The following is a 22,527-nucleotide window of genomic DNA, read 5'->3' on the forward strand; positions in this document are numbered from 1 at the left end:
TTTGAAGTCAGATGTCAGTTTACCTAGAAAGAAACAATACAATTATTAATAACAAGAGTTGAAATTAATGCATGCAAGATTCTTCAGCTCTAGCATCACTCCTTCAGAGTCAGCCTATCAACTTTCCAGCCCACCTTCATTGTAAGTATGTGAAGATGGGTTGTAGCTAATTGTTTGTGAGTTTGTGTTGTTGATAACCAGAGTAAGGATGACTATTATTGCTGGAAGAACTAATAATAATAATAGTAATAATGATAATAATAATTAGTAATTGACGCTCTTAGAAGTGTAGGAAAATGTGATTTGCATTTCTGGGTGCTTCACAAGTCCATACATAGTTCATGGAAGGAAAAAGGTTAAATGAGTATAAGTGCCAGAACCGGTAGAAGGTTTAAGAGAAGATTTTATTGATATGTCAACATGTATGGCAAAAACTGCAGTTGAGCATGTCCCTTAGTGGATGACAATATGTGCATCTCTGATCATGAGCAGAAGTAGTGGGAGAGCATCATGTGCTGAGAGGAATTCTTTGGGGTTTGAATAATTCATCTTTGGAAACATTGTTTCATTCATCATCCTTAAACAACCCTTATTCAGGGAGTTTTTGAATAATTTTCTCGACCCAAAGAAAATTGTAACTGGGCCCCATCTACAAGGTCACGCGATGTTTATCTTGATTCGAGGTAACCATGTCGCGCTCATATGGTTGCAATACAGGTGCCTGGCGTATCCTTATCAGATTGGGGCTAATTCTGTACTTCCCTAACTGAAAACTTACGAGAATCAAATTAGTTGATTTCGAACATGTGAAGGGATAGTGACTGTAATCGAAATTTCACATATTTTTAACGCTTGAAAATAATTATTATATATGAAATAGGGAAGAAATTGTATAGTACTCGAAGAAAAACGCTGATCATAAACAATATATTAAATAATGCACAAAATGAAAGAAATTGCTTCATTTATATGAATGGTAGTTTTTTTTTTATATACACAAAATGTTGATTCTAGTATTTTAGTTTGATACACAGCCAGTGTCACTGTTTAAACAATGATAAAGTTTTAATAAAATCCTAATTGAATATAAATATATTGGCGATGACCAAGCTTGAAAACAGTGCAAATATGCTTTATTATTTCATATATAAGGCATTTTGCAAATGATTGATTCCCAAATGGAGTTTAATGCAAATGTGTATTGCAATCTATTTTCTGCGCAGTTTAAATGAATGGCAGAAAGCAAACAAAGATTAAAGAAGATTAATTTGTCTAGAAAAGATTCCTTATTTAGATGAACAAGAGTAAACCGAGTCAGCCAAATAACTCAATAGTCCACTGAAACCCCACTTTTAAGATAATACTACAAAGTGCATCGTCAATGTCTTTCATTAATTCGGGATTCACAAATAATTCTAATGAATTTCCTTATATTACCGGAAATAAAAACAAAAACAACAATATAATTGAAACTAGAACTTCTTTCTACACGGAATTATTTTTGTAGTTACACCGCTTCCGGTTCTTTCCACGTGCTGTTTGATGTTGGAATTATGTCGGCGAGCAAAATCTTCACGGGTTACCGTGCTTTGGGTTATGTTAGCAATCATGTACCATTAGTAACCAGATACCAGGAGAAGGTGAAAGAACATTATGTTATAACCTGTGTCGGGAAGGCCTTTCATACATACAATGTAAGTGTTTTGATATATTTTCTTCGGTTTCAAATAAGACCAGTTTAAAGAATCTCCTAAACTTTTCTGGTATCCTTTGATAATTTGAGTAAATAAACTCTCAGAAATATCTGTTATTCTTCTGTGTTTGCAACAAAAGTCACCATTTCGTGTACGCTTGTTGTTAGCATTAATTTCTGAATATTCGTGTATCTGTATTTAATCGAAAACTCGTGTTTTGATAGAATCTTCAATATTGATACAAGGTAAACTTATTTAAAACATAAAACGAAGCGGTCCCTACATCGTTACTTGACCTGCTCGAAATGGTAGCCAAACCGTGCTCAAATTACAGCAAAATACATTGGAAGTGATAAGCAAAGACGGGAGGGTTATATTTGGAAAGCTTTTAGTTAAAGCATTGTTCGATCAGTATTGATCTGGGCTAAACAATAGCCTATTAAAACCGAAATATGTGTCTTAGTTTAGTTTTTCTTAATACTTTATTACTTTTTCTCCGTAAAATAACTTTGTTTTAAAAACGCAAAAAAAAAAAAAAAATTTATTGCATGAATTCTATTTTGTTGTAACTTTTTCATTAAACATATTTCCAGTGTTCCAAGCTCGGGATATCTAATATCAGTAAGTACATATATATATATTTATACATACAGTTATTTTATAATTTTATTTTCACTTTTCTGTTAGTGACGATGGAATGATTTTAGTCATATGGTCTACATTTGTATATTTTTGGATGATATTTAAAAGACAAACGGAAGCAAAAATACCCCGAGATAGAAGTAAAGCAACATCTTATTCGAACTGGAACTTTTAACTCGAGTCTGAGCATTTTTCTTTAAATTCCCACCTGATAAATATTATTTTATACTCTTAGTCTTGACATCTTGTGTAAGCTAAAGTAAGATATTTTTTAAACTCTTTACTTTCAGACCATGCAACACATTAACCTTTCCATTTGTCGCTTATATAAAAATATACACATCATTTTAATTTCTCTTTCAAAATGAAGTTTTCCAATAACATTATTAAACATTAGTGATTGTCTGAAGGGACAGGACTCTGTTTAGATGAAAGTCTTGCTGAATCAAGGGGCAGTGGAAGCAGATTTTTATTTCCAGGTTACATAGCGTTTAACAGAGGTAAAAACTGATTAGCATTTTTTTGCAGGAATATTGTGGTCAGTGCCCCCTGACTGGCTCATATGCCGGTGGCACGTAAAATGCATTTTTCAAGGAGCATTAGCCCCGGATTTCCTCATCCAATGAGTCCCTCACATTTCAAGATAGTAGAGTCATTTGAAGGAAGTTTATCTGTTATTTCTAACAGTTTGTGTTGCTGGCTTTACAGTGTTATGGTCAGTTATAAGTTGAGTCAATGTAGTAAGACTTGTTCCACCAATTATCTGATACTTGATATAATCTAAATCCTTCTCTCCCATAGAAGTAGAGAAAAACTAAAAGGAGATAGAGACATTAATATTCTGTAAGGAAAAAAATATATATAATTTGAATTTGTTTCAATTAACTGGGCTGTATTTTTTATGACTTTTTAAAACTTTTCAGGTGACACACATCCTGATGAGATCTCATGCCTTGCTGCTAATCATCATCAAGTATTTACAGCCTGTAAAAATATTATCTACTGCTTCCTACGGGGACAGCAGGTCAGTGAAAATTAACGAATATACTTTTTAATCCTTTTTAAGATGCATTTTTGGTTTTCACTTCTTTTGTTGATTGTTAATATAAAGTTAGAACATTCAGGTGTTAATGTTGATCTTTTACCTGATTACCTTCTCTCCAATGGAATTGGCAAGTAGACATCAACTTAGATTCCTCATTTCTGACTCTTATAACATTTTAACAATGATTCAAGGCAAACCACACTATTCACTTTAAATGAAAAACATGCAACTTCAAAATAGATTTTATTTTCATTTAACAAAACAATCAAAGCATTTGAATTTTATTCCTTTGAATTGTCTTTTCAAAAAGTCAACATCTACAATCAGCAATCAAACCATCTTAATTCATGCTTTTTCTCTGTTATATATAATTATTTTACAAGTCAAAGTTGTTGCCTTGAAACTAAACTCTGTCCCTAGAAAATAGGAGACTTTTTTTTCTTGATAATAATGATCTAATATTACTGATGCTGATGTTAAGATATTAAGTTAAGAGTTTGAAAAGAAGATATGAAAATTGTGATGGTAGAGAAATATTTTCTGAAATTCTTTTCAGGTTATTAGAAAATATATAGGCCACAAAAGCGCTGTTCATATTTTACTGACATTTGCTGCACATTTGATATCTGTTGATGAAGATAGCTTTGTACGAATTTGGAATATCAAAAATAAGGGTAAGTTGTTTTAAAAAAGAAATAATTGTGTAATTAATAATTTTACCTGTTACTTTTTTCAATCTTCAAAGCATTTCTGCCTTGAGGTGTGTTGTGCATTTATTCATAATTTATTTTGGAAAAGTTCCTTCAACTAATGCAGTAAATTTCAAGACAAAAAAAAGAAATGTAACAGGAAATGATTGGAAGCAAACATATTTAAAAAAAAAAAATTATTGGGACAATAATTAAGATAAGGTGTAAGTGTGGCCATGCAGTTAAAAAGCTTGCTTCTTAACCATGTGGTTTCCGGTTTAGTTCCACTGTTTGGTACTTTGAAAAGTGTCTTCAACTCTAGGCTCAGACTCCCCAAAGCCTTGTGAATGGATTTAATAGACAGAAACTCGTATGTAAATATGTTTGGTCTTGTACTTGTTTCATTCATTAGAGTGCGGCCATGCTGGGACAATACCTTCAAGAATTCATACTTATTTTCTTAGAGTGTATGTGTGTGATTATTGTAAATAGATCCTTATAATGGAGCTTAAGTTAGTAAATCTGTATATGTAACTGAAACACTGCCAGTCCCTTCTTCTGACTCTCACAATCCTTTCTAAGTAATTAACTCCTCGTCCTGTCTCTCACACTAACCAACTCTCTAAATTAATGAAATAGTGTGACAAACAAGAATATTATCTTGTCTGTTTACTGCATCACTGTCTAATAATATTTTCACCCTTGTCGAGTGATGTCAGGGTATTTTGACTAATCTCATTGCTTGATATGAGAGCTTCTACTTGGGTGTCTGATCCATTTGCAGATAGCAAGCAAATCTCCTTTAAAATCTCTCCCTACTTTCCTAAAACATTGTAGCTTTTGATACACTTCAGTCATGGGATGACTCTGACTGAAACACTTTCCGTCTTAGTTCCAATGGATTGAGATGGACCTGGGGCTAAAGAATAACAGTTAAGTTTACTTGGACTTAGTGAATGAAAGTCACTGCATGGTCCTTTAAATTGATAACAATAGCTACCAACTTGCTCTCAAACCACACCTTATTGAATTAGGAAAGGACACATTGGACAGTGGAGTACTATTTATACAAAATGGCAAGAGGAATCTATCTGTATTAAACTAGACAAACATTTCCTAAAAGGCAGTGTTTTTCCTAATTGTTAAGATGGATATCTAAGAACATGTTGCATTGCAGATCTGACCAATTTATAGAAAAACAAACAACAAAATGATGTGCATTTTTTTGTCTCCTCCTACAGAGCTTTACTTGGAAATGTCTTTTGACAATAAACAATTTCAAGTTACTTCAGCGGTTCATCCTGTCACATACCTTAACAAAGTATTATTTGGAAGTGCACAAGGCACTCTACAACTTTGGAACTTAAAATCAAATAAACTTATTTATACATTCCCTGGGTGGAATTCTAAAGTTACCGTTCTTGAGCAGGTAATATAATTCATTTTTGCTTTTCTTCTTTTTGCTAAATAGACTCAGTGTATAACTGGGTAAACTGCTGCTGTCTTTGCTTTCTGTTTACTATTTATGTATTTCTTTCTAATACCGTAAGGCTCCTGCAGTTGATGTCATAGCAGTTGGCCTGGAGGATGGTCGCATTATTGTACATAATATCCGTTATGATGAGTCTGTGATGAAGTTTGCTCAAACCTGGGCTCCTGTTACCACTATATCCTTCCGATCAGGTATTTATTATATTTATATATCATTTGACTTGAAAAGAAAATGCTTGATACCACTTTCACCTTGTGCAGTACTAACATGAGAAATGTTAGTGCAGCTGGTGTTGTCTTCATAATTGTTGATGTTGTTGTTATTATTATTCAGGTCACTGCCTGGAATTGAACCCGGAATCTTGGGGTTAGTAGCCTACACTCTTAACCACTACGCCACAGGCATATGGTGTTAAGAGCACAGGCTACTAACCCCAATATTCCGGGTTTCGATTCCAGGCAGTGACCTGAATAGTAATAATTCATAATTGTTGTTTGAACGTGTGATGTTTATATGAATGAATGCTTGTATAACATCAGTAGATGATGATGAATTGATTGAACAGATCTATGATATTCCATTTTTTCCCTTCCACCTAAAATACATTTAGAAATACATTAGATGATCCCGTTTTTAAAGATGGAAGGGTGTGTTTTGAGAGAAAGCTGCCTGTTATTTCTTGCAGGTTGAGTGACTGTAGGGAGCCTCCTCCCCTTCACTCAAGCCAATGGTGGTAGTGTAAGGAGATGCAGAGACACAGACAGATTGAAACTACTTCAGAAAAAATCATGTTTACCTTTGAAGAATGATTGGAGATATTTTCTGCTCCACTTGGTTATGAGTTCCTTTGCTTACAGATGTATCAGCAATTGAAACTGTATTCCTGACTTTATTTCTTTCATAAAATCTACCATATTGTCTTGGGGTTCAGTCCCACTCTACAGCACCTTGGGCAAGTGTTTCTACTATAGCTCCAGGCCTTGTGAATAGAGTCAGTAGGAAAGTGAAAGAAGCCCATCATATGTGTGTACCCTTGTCTTGACATCATGTGATGATTGTAAATGAGCATGTTGTTCATTTCCAGTCTTTTATGGAGAACATGTCTGACCAAGGAGCAGGTGAGGGTTGGTGACAGGAAAGGCATCAAGCCATAGAAAATCTGTCTCAGCAAAATTTCCAATCCATGGAAAAGTGGATGTAAAACAATGATGGTGATGAAATATGTTAATCTAAGCTTTTTATATGTATTGAATAATTTTTTTGGCATGAAATTTACTTGTTTTTAGATGGTCATCCTATAATGGTCAGTGGTAGTGCGTCTGGACATATGGCAGTGTGGGACCTTGAAGAAAACCGTATCAAATGCCAAGTCCGTGATGCTCACCGTTCGTCTATAACTGGGATGTATTGCTTGCCTTCTGAACCCTTAATGGTGACCTCTTCAGGTGACAACACTCTCAAGGTATGTTAATTAATGACAATATCTATTCTATAGAAGAGGATGCTGTTTTTATTTAAGTCTTCAGTATTCTCTAACGCCATTGTTGTGATAGCGTTTTGTTTATAATTTATTGTAAAATGAGAATACTAATGGATGACTCATTCTGGTAGCAGAACTCAAGCCTGGATCCAATGGCAAAGTGTTGCCAACGTAATCAAGAGATTCTGATCTGGTGAGGGGCACTACAGGGACTTCTACTGCTTTTTCTGGAGAAGGTGAACAGCAAACTGTCAATTTAACAATGCTACTAATGCTTAGAAAGGAAGTTGTTCATAGTATTCCGTACCTATTTTTCTAAGTTGGTGGAGCGACTCTTTTGAAAACTGTGGCTGACCACACACTAACCATTATGTGTTTTATTCTTTTTTTCTTTTTCTGGTAGGTCTGGATTTTTGATATGCCTGATGGAAGTCCTCGTTTACTGAGGAAGAGGGAGGGCCATAGTTCACCACCGCTCAAAATACGCTATTATGGAGAAAATGGTGAAAATATACTTAGTGCAGGTAAGAGAGCAGTCACTGATTATAGAACCATTTTCTGGTTAGAAGTTAGGATTTTCTTTATGCTACCATTTTTTTGCGTTTTTTTTTGCGTTTTCTCGGGTTCCACGCCATATTTAAAATTCTTAGTTCAGAATGAAGAGTGGTCTGTGTCTGAAGAACATGTTTAGATTTTCAAACACGTGGAACAATTTGTAGCACCCGAAGACGTATTGTGACCCTTAAACAACAACATTTGACTCACCAGATGGAGTGACTCTCTTTGTTGAATCATACCACTGATCAATACATTATATACACACACACACACAGAGTTCTTACTCTGTGCTTTTTGAAATACTAAGTGACTAATTTGGTCACTTAGTCAACAGATGCTGTTACCCTAGAAGTACTCTTGTAGGGTACTTATGGGGTGCCCTACAGTTATTTGAAAGGATCTATTTTAACAGTGTTCTTACTGTTGATTTCTCCTACATATCTGCTGCATACAAAGTTATTTTCTGTCCGCCTGCCTGTACTTCCAGTGCATCCATTTTGTATCCACATAAGGGTACTTGCTGGGGGTATGTGTTAAGTTTACTTTTGGCTCTGTTTTGCTTCCACATTTGGAATTTCTTCCCTCATTCTTCAATTGTTCTGCTATGAGAAAAAGATTATCAGCATACTGAAGATCTGAAGGAGAATTAATCTTAAAGTCTTCTGTTACTTCCTGGAGAACTGCAAGAAACAGGAAGCGTTTCAGAACTGAGCCTTGATAGACACCACCTGCTCACTAAAATTCCTCACAGAACTTGTTAATTTTCACCTTACTGATAGTGTTTCCTTACATACTTTGTACATGTCTTACTAGCCATTCTTGTATACCTAGTTTTCATAGTGACTACCTGAGTACAAAGCAGGATACCCTAACAATGGCCATTTTCAATATTTGTCAGATGTGAAAAAATATTAAAGCTTTGTAATGTTTTCCTTATTTGCTGCTAATTTTACTTTCATTTTTTTTAAGGTCTTGACAGTACTTTGCGATCCTTCTCTCTTGTACATGATAAATACAATAAAAGTTTGGGACAAGCATCTTACTACAAGAAAAAATCCAAACGTGAAAAATTAAAAGATAAATATGTAATGTCACCAATCTTTGATTTTGCTGCAGGTAAGTGGAAAGTTTTCATTGGTTCACCTGTATTTTAAGTCCAGCTTTCACAAAACCAGATCTGCTTGAAACCTAATCACATGTGGGCTCTCACCCTCAAGTTGTTTGTTGAAAGCATTGTTGTTGCTATTGACATGAGCAAGGCTTTTGACTGTGTATGGAACGAAAAACTCCCTACCTCTCAGTTCCATCTTGCATCTTGGATTGGTAACTTCCTGTCAAACTGCACCATTCTGGTATTTGCCAATGGAACTCATTCTCACTTACTCTCTATCAACTGTGGTTTGCCCCAGGGTTTGGTTTTGTCCCTCATCTGCATCAATAACTTCCTTGCCATCACTTGCAGCTGTGCATGTGATTCCTGCACCAAAACATCATTTATGTGTGAACTAACTGCGTCTTGTTAAATTTGCAATGACTCCATGAGTGGACACCTCAAAGAAATCCTCCAATGTGATCATACCAATCTTGTACAAAGGCAGGAATTAGAACTCGGAAGATCACCGAAGATATCTTCTTTTGTAAATGCACATTTTCAGCATAACCAATACTGCAACACTAAGAATGTCCCCTCCCCTCCACTGCTCCACACTCACTGCTTTCTCCTCCCTTTCACACTCCTATTGTCCAACCCACTAGGCTTGACACTAACCACTTTTCCCAGGGCTCAGTCCCAGTCCCACCCCCATCATCATCATCATCATCATTGTTTAACGTGTGTTGGATGGTTTAACCGGAGCTGGCCAGCCAGAGTTGTACCAGGCTCCAGTCTGATTCGGCTTCTATGGCTGGATGCCCTTTCTAATGCCAACCACTTTACAGAGTGTGCTGGGGGCTTTTAATGTGGCACAGGACTCTTTCAGTCCAATCTTCTTCACCAGGGGGAGCAGCCTTAACACTTATGCTAGAGGCAAGATGGAACAAGGGTGACTGATCTGGTCAGGTATTTACTTGTAGTAAACCCCAAGCTCTCAACAGTTAAATGGTGACGATATTCCCATATGGCTGCAGCTCTGCAGCTAAAATTGGTAAAAGAATCATTATAATGATGTCTTCTGGAATTCATCAAATGCAAACGAGAGCTGAACAATGTCTCAAACCGCTCTGAGTTTGACACCTATGCTGTATTATCAGGAACTCTGGCGTCTTATAAATCTTTTCAGTTTCATTTTGCAAAACGGTTTTATGTTAACCGTTCAGCATGCAGGTTCCTCTCTCAAATGTAATGCTTATTTACATTTTGAATTAATCTTGCCATATATAATGGTTTCATGATGTGATTGGTTGCTTTTAGAATGGCATTGTAGGATAGGTGTGAGAAGCTAGATCTAGCCAGTTTGAACATCAAACAGAATATTTGAGCTGGGTATGCTTAGTTTAAATGCTAAAGGCTTTAACATAAATATACTCTCATTTTAATTTTTTTATTTCATTCTTTGAAAAAGCTCAAATTAAACCTTGTGAAATTGAATTATTTGTTAATCTTCAGAGGTTCGGCGTGAGAGTGATTGGGATAACATTGTGGCCTGTCATCGAGGAAGTCATTTGGTGACAACATGGAGCTACCTGCGTTCTACCATGGGTGACCGTAAATTTGATGTGTACAAACAAAGAAAAGAAGCCAAGGATGGTACAGATATCACAGCCACAGTAAGTTGGTATATTTTTTGTTTTCCTTTAGACATGTTGCTATGGCAACTCACGTGCAGAATTAAACAAAAATAATAAGGTTTCTTTCAAGAGCTTAAACTGTTCTTTACATTATGGGGTTTTTAAATGATTAAATTAATTAATGGAGCCAATTTTTTATTTATTTTTTAGAGTGTCGGAATCACTTCATGTGGTAATTACTGCCTGCTTGGTTACAGTTCTGGCCATGTGGACGTATTCAACATACAGTCCGGAATTTACCGAGGATCATATGGTGAAGAGAGATGTAGGTTTTTTACAAACGTTTTACGTGTACACACCTGCATGCACATACACACACATCAGTAAGACAGTGTCGTATAGCCAGCAGGAGACAATGCCTCCTGGGGCTAAATTACAGCAACATTCGTCCTAAACCAGGACTGCCATACTATGCTGGCAAACAATCTTTACTACAGAGTCAATCATGTTTGTTATTTTCTAAATTTGTAGTTTGACTTGTTCCTTATTCTCGCATGCTAAACACAAACTCAACCATGTCTTCTGACATTTTAATTTTCTGTGATATTTCTTTCCTTTGTGTAGGTCATGACGGTGCTGTGCATGGCATTGCTGTCGATGCCAATAACCAAATCACTGTCACAGCTGGAGCAGATGGAACATTGAAGTTCTGGAAGTTCAAGTCAAAACAACTTTTGAAAGAACTGAAACTCGACAGCTATATTTCCAAAATTTTACTTCATCGTGAAAGGTAAATAAACCTCTGTGACTGTATATGTGAGATTATTGAGAGAGGAATTGGAACCATGGAGACAAGTTGGATATGAACCGAGAGGTGCATGTCTCATTTGTAACACTTCACATGCAGATACAGGATTGTCAACCATCTAGTCCACTCTGCTGAGTGGTTGGTGTTAGGAAGGGCGTCCAGCTGAAAAAATCCTGCCAAAACAGTCACAGAAGTCTGGTGCTGGCTTTGGCTTGGCCATCTCTTGTGGCACATTCCCACCCATACTAACATGAACATGGACGTTAAATGATGGTGGCGGCGGGGGCGGTTGTTAAGAAAACAAAATATTGAATATCCAAGCAAAATATTTAAAAACGTGGTTCAGGTTTCTCATCTTTGGAATAGATTTAAGATTGATTTGGTTCCTGTTGAGCTGCAGCAGATCAACATTTTCATCTTTTTTACAGTTGAAATTGTATAAGTTACTCTTTTGTGGATCATGTAGTTGCTTAACTTTATGTCTGGCTCCTGTGCTGGTGGCACCTAAAAAGCACCCACTACACTCTCAGAGTGGTTGGTGTTAGGAAGGGCATCCAGCTGTAGAAACAATGCCAGGTCAGATTGGAGCCTGGTGCAGCCATCTAGCTTTGCAGATCTCTGTCAAATCGTCCAACCCATGCCAGCATGGAAAACAGACATTAAACAATGATGATGTAGGTTTATTGTTTTACTTTCTTCTAATTGTGACAGTTCCTTGTTAGCAGTTTCTCTCAACAACCTCTCAGTCTCAATAGTAGATTTACAGACGAAGAATGTGATTCGAGTTTTCTCTGACCACCAACATCAAATAACAGACATGGTGAGTGAAATGTTTCTTATATTTCATATTATTATTATTATTATTATTATGAATGCTGATACTAAGTTGTAAAAAGGACTTGTGTTGGTCTACATAAAAGGCACCCAGTACACTTTGTAGAATGGTTGGCATCAGGAAGGGCATCCAGCCAGAGAATCCATGTCTAAACAAACAATTGGAGCCTGGTACAGCTCTCCAGCCATGCCAGCATGGAAAACGGATGCTAAATGATGATGGTTATTGTTATTATTATTACAAGGGTGAATCAAAAAGTAAAGCCATTTCGTTTATAATTACAAACAGAGGAACATGTATCATACATCAAAATGAAGCTGGTCCTCTGTGGATCACATCCCTACTCCCCAACATAGTCACCGTTTCTCTCAATAGCAATGTTCCACCTTCGAATAAGAGCATGTATCCCTGCCCCGTAAAATTCTGTTGACTGTTCTTTGAGCCACTTCTTCACTACTTCCACACTTACCAGATTTAACGCCTTCAGACTATCATCTCTTCAGCCCCATGAAAGAGGGTTTGAGAGGTAAACATTATTCCAGTGACGAGAAGTGAATGCTGTATGATACATGTTCCTGTGTTGGTAATTATACCTGTCCTAAACAAAATGGCATTATTTTTTGACTCACACTCATTGTTTGCAGACATGACAGATTCAATAAGACGTTCGTTTTGCAACATTGTGGTTCCAGTTCAATCCCACTGCATGGCACCATGGCCAGATGTCTTCTACTTTGGCATGGTTTCTACAGCTGGATGCCCTTCCTAACACCAACCACTTTCTAGAGTGGACTGACTGCTTTTTATGTGGAACCAGCATTTATGTGATTTTCTTCTTGCAGACTTTCAGTCCAGATGCTCGATGGTTGATAACATCTTCAATGGATTCACTTGTCCGAACATGGGACCTGCCATCAGGAAGGTAAGGTTTTAATAAATACTTTTAGATTTTGATGAGTAATTGATTGGTTTTTCATTTGCTGAGTTTAATTTTGTCAGTGGAGAAAGTCACTTATGATAGACTGGTTAATCTGTTCAAAATGGTATTTATCTCTTCTCTCCATTGAAACTAGAAATTTCAATGATGCAGTTGTTTATTTTTAGAATATTGTAGGGTGGGTGTGAGAGGCTAGATCTGGCTGGTTTGAACATAAAACAGGTAAAATATTTGGGTTGGCTATGGTTGAATTAAAATGTTAAAGGGTTAAATATACCCTAAGTCACAGGGACACCTTGTCTGACACAGAGACTAATTGATATTTCTTTTACCTGATCATTAAAAGCAATTATTTGAGCCTTGTGAAGTATCTAACTCTTAACCATTGTGGAGAAGGACATGTCATCATCATCATCATTTCATATCCAGGTTCCATGCTGGCATGCGTTGGATATTTGAAAATTTCATTAAAATCTGAATAATTTGTTTTAATTGGTTTGTTAAGGTTGATTGATTGCTTTGAAGTGGACACACCTGTATCTTCTGTGAGTATGTCACCAACTGGAATATTCTTGGCCACATCCCATATTGATGATATTGGTATCTACCTTTGGTCTAACAAATCACTCTATCAACAGACATCACTCTCTGCATTATCTGACGATTTTGTACCAAAGTTAATTTCGGCACCAACAACTGGATATGCAGCAGAAGGTATTATCCTCTTGTTAATATTTTTTTGTTATGAATTAAAATATTTTTATTAACTCCAATTTGGAGTTTGAACCTTTTTGGCTGTTAGTATTTTACATGTTTGCCATAGAGCACAATCTTGGACAGGTGTTGATATTCCATCCTGGAAACGAATCCTGTTCTGCAAAGTTGTAACTTAGCGACATAACCTTATTATTGGTGACTTCTACCTTTTTGAAGACTTTTGAAGTTCTACAACCATGTAATTTCCCACTCAGCAGGTTAACGAGCCATATTTAATTAGAAGTTGTAACTTTTTTCCTTTCTCTGATGCCCTTGGGAAAGGCACACTCCTCCTGCAGGAAATAGAGCTGATTCTCTGTTCAAGAATGGTCAAACTGTTATCTTTATTCCACTGACCAGTGTAAGAATGAATATTTATCACAAGAAGTGTGTTTTCCAATCATATGGGTTCGGGATCAATCTCACTACACAGCAACGTTGACCAAAGCCTTTTGTCAGTGAATTTGGGAAACAGAAACTGAAAGAAGCCCAGCAAGTGTGTGTGTGTGTGGTTGAGAAACTTTCTTCCCAGCCACGTGATCTCCTGTTCAGTCCCACTGCACAGCACCTATAACTCCAGGCTGACCAAAGCCTTGTCAGTGAATTTGGTTGACAGAAACTGAAAGAAGCCCATCATATCTCTATAACTATGTGTGTGTGTCTGTGTCTGTCCCCTTGTCTTGACATCATTTGATGGTTGTAAGCAAGCTTCATCATCATACAAGTGATGTTGCTTGTTTCCAGTTCTGTGTGAAAAACATGTCTGGCTATTGGAAAATATTCCCTTACTTAGAAACAGGCAAGACTTGGTAACCGAAAGGGCATCTGGCTGATGAAATATCTGCCTCTCTAATATATTCTTCTGAACCCATCTTAACATGGAGAAACACATAAAGCAAACAACCTTTACATTCTTCTCTTTGAAATTTAATATTAATTTTTGTTTCGTGTTTTACTTTCATTTTATATTTTATTTCTTATATTTTTTTTATTCAGCTTCTTCATTTTCTGAAGATGAAGATGAGGAACCCATAGATGATGATGATGAATCTCCCTTCAAGTCACCTGACCAAATTAGTAACGAACTCATCACACTCTCTTTGATGCCAAACTCTCGGTGGAAGAATTTATTGAACTTGGATATTATCCGAGTAAGTCCTGCACTTGTCTGGTGCTAAATTATTTTACTCCCAAGAGTCAGAAAAACAATCAAAGACTACCCACATTTTCTGCTTGACTGTTGGTAATGACTGGTATTCATTAGTTGAGGATAAGCTCTATTTGAGGAAAATAAATTATATTCCTGCTTCTTTACAAAAGACGTTCTTGAAGTGAGGTGGAATGTCTCCAACTGGGAATCGAAATGGACTCGGTTTGCATGGCTCTTACTCCTACACTCTGTCCCCCCCAATACTTTAGTTGTAAAAGATAATATATGGTGGTGTCCGGTCATCTTAAACAGGTTTGGGGTCAGCATTAAAGGCTTTCTTTTTGCCAAGCTTCACCCATTTATAAGTAATTATTTACATTTGACGGATATTTGTCCTCATCTTGTTTGTTGTTAACACAATGTTTCGGTTGATATACCCTCCAGCCTTCATCAGGTGTCTTGGGGAAATTTCAAACCTGGGTTCTCATTCCTAAGGTATTTTTTGATGTTATTATTATTATTCCGAGTTCGATTCCAGGCAGTGACCTCTTTGAGTGATCTAGAACCCCTGAATAATTGTGATGCCCTCTTCAACCCATGCCAGCAGGAAAAGCAGTCCTAAGGCACTGACGATGTTATCTATTTTTTTTTCAGTTGAGAAATAAGCCAAAACAACCGCCCAAAAAACCGAAAGCAGCACCATTTTTCTTACCCACAATTCCTGGCAATGACATCAAATTTGCTGTTGAGAAAGAAAAAAATCAGGAGGTAAGTTTGTTTGGTTTTCCTTCTCCATATCTTTTTTTAAGAAGTAAAAGATGATGATAATTATTGAAATTTAAATGTGACTTAGTATTTCATTTGCTTAGATATCTTCTTTGTATTTTAAAGAAATTACTGTTATTTTGTCAATTTAGACATGATTTGACTTTTTATTTTAATATCAATTGTTGGATAATCATAGAAAGTTTTGGCTATTGAGAGAGAATTGTATTTTTATCCTTCCTTACTGGAACATTTTGCTGTATTTTGTAAAACCTTGATTGTGGTTTTATTATTTCTTCACTTCATTTCTTCGTTGAAGATGTGTGGAGAGCCTGGCACCAAACTGGTACTTGGAATTCAGTCATATGCATAGATACATCTTTCATGTTTTCTTTTTTATGTGTAGACAACGTCCCGAATATCTGTAGGGTTGAAAACACATTTATCAGAGACAGGAAAACTTTTACAGAATGCAAACAATGAAGATGATTGTAAGTATATTTATATCTTCACTAGTTTTATCTGAGATTTAACTTTATTCTGTCACTGTCTCTCTTCATGTCAACTTATAGGCTGCTGTTACTCTAGGAATCTTTTTTACATTTTTTCTTGATGTATGCAAGAGAGGCAGAGACTTAGATTGGTCGATTCAAATGGATGATATTTAACCTGCCAGGTGAAAATCTGCTGTATGCTGACTAGGTGGTGCCTTTGGCAGGTGAAAGTCAGATTTAATGCTGTTTAGTTTCCACAGCCAGGATGGTCAAATGTTGTATTGTGTTGTACCTTTCTGCAGATCCAGTCAACTGATGCTAATAGTTGGGGGGAAATAAATATTAAGTGACCTGACTCCTAATAATTGTCATCATGGGATGTCAGCCTGTTTGTTGTTACATTGACCATTTGCCATGTTATACCATGCCTGTGTTGCAACTCAGTCGTTCACAGCCAAGACAAGAAAGAAGCTGCCACTTGTAAAACAGGAGAAATTGTATAGTGACTGATACCTATTTTCACATCCTTCGATGTCAGTCAGAATAGTCAGGGGTTCTACAGTTGAATTTTACAATATTGGTCTTGTAGTTCAAATTTTACTTGCTTTCATTCTCTCATTTCCTTTTTCATATTCTCTGGGGTCAGTAATAATTGTACCAAATTAAGTGGAGGGAAATAAGTTGAGTGTTTAAGGAGACTGGTTCTTTGATGTAGCAATTTGAATGACTTTCAATTTTGAAAGTGCAACGGAAAATTCTGATTCCAATCAATAAAATAGAAATATTGGTTTAGTGCTGACTGATGATGATAAAATAATCCATCAAGCCAAGTGAAATCATAGTCGTGACAGATTCTGGTGTCATGCAACTGGAACTTGTGCTAGTGGCATGTAAACGCACCCATTACACTTTTGGAGTGGTTGGCATTAAGAAGGGCATCCAGAAGGGTAGACCATGTCACATCAAACAATTGGAGTGTGGACAGGCGCCCAGGCTGGCCAGCTTCTGTCATATTGTCCAACCCATGCCAGCATAGCAAGCAGACTTTAAACAATAGGTACGATGATAGAATGTGTGTGTGTAACTTCAAAAAAGCTGATCGATGGAAATTGAAAGGAGGAACAATTTTAACAAAACTTTGAATTACATAAGAACAGAACACAACAGACACCAACAGGCTTATCCAGCGCATAAAAACAATATCAGTAAATTACTGGTATATATGTACTTATAATAATAAAGGTTTTAAATTTAGGTACAGGGCTTGCAGTTTTGGGAAATGGGGTCGATTACATTGACCCCTCAACTGATACTTATTTTATCAACCCCAAAAGGATGAAAGGCAAAGTTGACCACAGCAGAATTTGAACTCGGAACACGTCAGCACACTGCCTTAATAATAATAATAATTTTTTTTTTTTTTCCAGACTTAAAAATATTGGATGCTTTCAAAGAAATGGGACCTTCTGCTATTGATCTAGAAATTCGAGGATTCGGTGTGGAAGATGGTGGTTCGGAGATTCTTATGTACCAGTTTCTCAAGTTTATAGAATATCTTTTAGACTCCAGAAAGAATTATGAACTTGCACAGTCTTATTTGGGGTTGTTTCTACAGGTAATCCAGTTTATGTTTCTGTTTTCATGGAAGAAAAGAATTTATGTATGTATTTGTGTGTGCTTGTCCCTTCCACTTGACAACTGATGTTGGTTTGTTTATGTCCCCAATAAGTTAGCAGTTCAGCAAAAGAGATTGATAGAATACTGGAATCGATTCAGTCAAATAAAGAATTCTCCAGGGCGATGCCCCAGCATGGCCGCTCTCTAATGATAGAAAATTTATGTTTAGTCCCAGGTTAGCCCTAATCAAGCAAGCTTATGATCAGTCTTTCCAGCCACGACCACAACAATAAGTTATCAGTTCTCATAGTGAAGTCTTGGCCTGATTATTTGTAACAGAATAGAAACTGTCGAAAGTAGCCAAGGAGTAAGTGGTGGTGGCGGCCAGTGGATTTGTTACGATGCCTGGCACCTGATAACCACATCAGTGTAACAATGGCTGTGTGGTCAAGAAGCTTGCTTCCCAATCATGTGGTCTAGTGTTCTGTATTACTGCATGGCACCTTGGGCTAGTGTCTTCTATGATAGGTTCAGGCCAATCAAATTCTTGTGAATGGATTTTGTAGATAGAAACTGAAAGAAGCTTGTGTGTGTGTGTGTGTGTGTGTAGACATTACATGTTGGTTGTAAATGAGCATCACTGTCATACAAGTGGGGTTGTTTGGTTTAAATCTTGTGTAAGAAACCTGTTTAGCCATGGGGGAAAACTTTACTTTGCTTGGCAACAGGAGAGCCATTCAGCCATAGAATATCTGACCCAGGGAAGCATGGAAAAGTGGGCGTTAAATGATGATATCAGTATGACAGGACACAAAATATTTTTATGATGCTGCTGCTACTGTTCTTTGTTGTGTAATGCTTTGTGGTTATTTGGGCCATAGTGTGCTTATAACCATCATCATCATTTAATGTCTGTTGACCATGCTAGCATGGGTTGGACGGTTTGACTGAGGACTGGCAAGCCGGGAGGCTGCATCACGCTCCAATCTGATCTGGTAAGGTTTCTACAGCTGGATGCCCTTCCTAATCTTTGGAGATATGCTGTGCTTGAGAAGACCCAGTAAACCAATTGAGATCATAGCTGTGGCCGGTGCTAGTGTCGCATGACTGGCTTGTTTAGAGGTACCCCTTCAATTGTCAGGCAATATGCTGTGCTTGAGAAGACCTGTTGAGCCAAGTGAAATTGTAGTCGTGGCCAATGCCGCCTGACTGGGTCCCATGCTGGGTGGCACGTAGAAAGCTCTGTTTGAGTGTGGTCCAAACCAGTGCTGACTGGCTGGCTCCTGTGCCGGTGCCATGTTAAAAGCACCCACTACACTTTCAGAGTGGTTGTGACTCTGCTCTGATTCCTGTTTATTTCTTGTTTAAGGATGGATTTCAGCAAAATGATGTGCACTTTACATAATTTGTGTCACCCATTTATTAAATATGAGTTACACAATATTTTCATTTCTAAATGCTGAAATTGTATTGAATTTATTATTTGTGAATGTGGCAATTTGTTTTTGGTAAGTGTTCATCATAATTGTTTTTCAGTTGAGTTGTATCCAAGTTAGTAGCAATTGTATTTTGTGTTGGCATTGGAACTAATACGATTTAGATATTTCTGAAGCATGATTATCTTTAAGATTTCTTCATTCTTTCTTTGTATTCCAGATTCATTTCACTGAAATTGGAACAAATGTTAAACTGTGTGAACTTATAAAACAACTTCATCAGCAACATGTACAGGTTTGGCATGAATTACAAAGACAATTTGCACAAACGAATTGCTTAATTGACTATTTACGTGCTGCTAATTACTAGCAGCTGTTTAAACCCCTCCAAAGAATAAATATGTTTATATTTTATAATGTTTATTGATCTTGTGCAGATGTGTGGTTAGCATTTAAGATGGCCACCCAGCTGGAATGGAGCAACTGTGATAAATCATATGAATATTTGAATTTGTAAAAACCTGCAAAGCATGGCAAAATCATCAAATATATTGTTTGTATTTCTTTACTGGCCTGAGTTGGGAGAAGAGTCTCATCCAAACTCATTACTCTTCATCTTGGTGTTTTGTCATCTTTTACTCTAGCAGGCTGAAATATCATTTCAGTTCTCGCACCACATTGTATAATCTTCCTTTCCCAGAAATCCTCTTCACAGACATCACATGGCCCCTTGTTGCTCAACTCTTTCTCATTCTTTGTCCATAGCAGATGAATGACCTTCAGCCGATTTAACTCTTCAAGACCAATTACTTTGTCTGCACACTCGTGCTCCACCTCTCACGTAAGTTAATATTATGCATGCAAAAGATCACACCTATGTCTCACTACCGTGTAGCATCACATTCTACATCATCATTTAACGTCTGTTGTCCATGCTGGCATGGGTTGGATGGTTTGACCAGGCCGTGTGTCTGATTGTCATCTGCTTAAACAAAAGTCATACCAATGGTAAAAAAAAACATTGCTATTTGTGGAAGTTTTCCAGAGTGTAGAAAAACTCAATACAAACGAAACAAATTAAAACGGCCATCTGCGTGCCATACTAAACACATCATTAGAGGGCAAGATGCTGAAGAATAAGATCTCTTCATAGACTTGTTGAAAACACAATATATTTATCAGAACTCCAGTATTAAATTTTTCTCTAAATAAGAAAAGAAATAAAATTAAGTTTTATAAAAACATTTGACAAATGATAATTTTTATTACAAAAGTTGATATGGCTAAAGTGAAACTTTTTTTTAAAGAATATATTTACAATTTAGTCACTTTGTAATATAAGAATTTACCAAAAAAATATGTGTGCTAAGCAATATTTTTTGAGGAAATATCAACAAAGACTGTTTTAGAAATGAATTAAATATCTTCTGATATTCTCTTTTTGGTAAGAGAGAATCCTTAAGAGTTGATTTGTTCTGTAAGTCCTTTCTCAACTGCTGTCCAGTCAATATGGCTTGATAAAGAACATGAACTCAAAGAAGCCACTACATCCGTAGGATCCAGTTGCGGGGTAGAAATCACTTCGTCGTAATAGTCAGATGCGGAGTTGGAACCTTCATCTGGGAATTCTTGTTCCAAAGTCTAAAATGAAATAACATTGAATTCATCTGATTAGAAAAACTTGCAGCTAGAGATTAATTTCAAAGAGACAAAGTTAATTCTTGAAAATATAGAAGACTGAATCTAAATTCCGCCATAAATATAGAACTGAACTTTGGTTCACACTTCTATATTTAAGAGATTATGTACATTATTTACAACTGACAGATATTTGTCCTCATCTTGATTGTTGCTGATATACCTTCCAGCCTTCATCAGGTGTCTTGGGTAAATTTCGAACCTGGGTTCTCATTCCTAAGGTATAGAATGGATCCAAAATACTGTTCCAACCAGAAACTGAACTGACACCTTTATGGTTGTGAGACAAATGAAATTGGTAACCTACTGACGAAACAATTCCTCTTCTCCTTTTATTTGGTCCATTATAAACATTTTTCTAATTAGCAAATACAAGAAAACCCATGTAAACCACTAGATATACTTTATAACCATCCCTAGAGTTACTGCGATGGTAGCAGATATTCCATCACTAGTTTGCCTACCTTAAAATTTGTACAACAGGTAAATTGTTGAAATCTAAGCCAATAACAAAATTAGTCTTATTAAACCTTCTAAAAAAACGGTGGGAACTTAATTGCCAACCCAATACATCATTTAATCCTTTAGACATTTTTGGGAAACTCCCTATAGAAACAATGGAAGCCTTTTAACCTTACCTTTTTGCCTTCATAAAGAATGCTTTTGATGCGGTCATCCAAAGACCATTCACTGACATCAGATAAATAGTCATCAGGACTCTGATGGGAATCTCCATATGGATGATGTCGGACAGGGGTCTTGTCCTGTGTCATTTTCATTCTGTGTTGAGTTGGGACTGAAGAGGAAAGCAATAATTAATATTAAGCTGAAGATCTCATAAGGAAAATGTTACTAATTGCAGTTCAATATAAATATCACACATGCAATTTCACTACAGAGAACACTGAGCAAAATTTTCAATATATTAAACCTGAGCATGGCTGTGTTGTTAAAATGACCACAATGCTTCCATTCATGCATTTCCCCCCCCCTACAGATTATATGATATTAGCTTTAATGGAGGACAACACTCCAAGGATGGAGGTGACAGTGACTTGCAGTGTTCTGTACATTTCCTAGACTTCAAATAATGTAGTTTGAACCAAAGTAATAGGAGGCTTCATTAGCAAAAAAAAAGAGAAGAATCACAAGTGGGAATATAGTGTGTAGTGGGGGTAGGCAAAATTTTGAAGTAGTCCCAGGAGATAATATTGGTTTCCCTGTCTGATTTTAGTTGTTGAAAACTGACCAACAAAAAAGCTGCAGGCAGACAGACTGACTTGCTGTTCAGTATGCTTAAAATTGTTTGTTTCATACTTAATAGCACAGATATATGTTGGGAAATTTTGCTTCAGACAAAAGAGAAATGTGTTGCATGAAATATGGATGAAACCTACTTTGCTGCTGTGGATGATGACCATTGTGTGTGGCTTTTTTAAGTGTTACTGTGTTATTTAGTAATCCTGTAAATAAGAAAGAACAGAAAAATAGAAACTTTGTTAATAACTATTCATTTTGAGAAGGTACAAGATAAATTATATTCACAAAATAGTGTGTGGGTGTGTGTGTATATATTCTTTTACTTGTTTGCCATTTGACTGCGGCCATGCTGGAGCACTGCCTTTTGTTGAACAAACTGACCCCAGGACTTAGTTTTTGTAAGCCTAGTACTTATTCTGTTGGTTTCTTGTTCCGAACTGCTAA

At 36.5% G+C, this 22,527-nt stretch overlaps 2 protein-coding genes across 5 annotated transcripts in view; one reads left to right on the top strand and one right to left on the bottom strand.

Annotated features, from left to right (window-relative positions):
• The first annotated feature begins 1,530 nt into the window (after positions 1–1,530).
• On the top strand, positions 1,531–19,539 carry LOC106868302 (WD repeat-containing protein 36). Its single transcript, XM_014913494.3, has 20 exons — positions 1,531–1,694; positions 2,288–2,315; positions 3,260–3,360; positions 3,938–4,055; positions 5,312–5,499; positions 5,621–5,753; positions 6,849–7,024; positions 7,446–7,566; positions 8,570–8,716; positions 10,206–10,366; positions 10,538–10,652; positions 10,952–11,117; positions 11,847–11,955; positions 12,813–12,892; positions 13,413–13,621; positions 14,660–14,814; positions 15,468–15,581; positions 15,985–16,069; positions 17,500–17,687; positions 19,346–19,539. Exons 1-20 carry the CDS (start codon positions 1,554–1,556, stop codon positions 19,493–19,495), a joined length of 2,685 nt encoding a protein of 894 aa, XP_014768980.1. The 5' UTR covers positions 1,531–1,553; the 3' UTR covers positions 19,496–19,539.
• Positions 19,540–20,369: 830 nt separating this feature from the next.
• Positions 20,370–22,527, bottom strand: part of LOC106868169 (uncharacterized) — a 57,349-nt gene continuing 55,191 nt past the window's right edge. For all 4 annotated transcript variants that reach the window (XM_052970292.2, XM_052970294.2, XM_089356866.1 and 1 more), the window contains exons 38-40: positions 22,221–22,286; positions 21,462–21,619; positions 20,370–20,766 (exon numbers count right to left, since the gene is read on the bottom strand). In XM_052970292.2, the coding sequence (XP_052826252.2) occupies positions 20,584–20,766; positions 21,462–21,619; positions 22,221–22,286 (407 nt within the window). In that variant the 3' untranslated portion in view covers positions 20,370–20,583. The remainder of the gene's footprint in view (positions 20,767–21,461; positions 21,620–22,220; positions 22,287–22,527) is intronic.

The sequence above is a fragment of the Octopus bimaculoides genome, chromosome 8 (assembly GCF_046866305.1).
Source record: "Octopus bimaculoides isolate indiv1 chromosome 8, ASM4686630v1, whole genome shotgun sequence".
Lineage (NCBI taxonomy): Eukaryota > Metazoa > Mollusca > Cephalopoda > Octopoda > Octopodidae > Octopus > Octopus bimaculoides.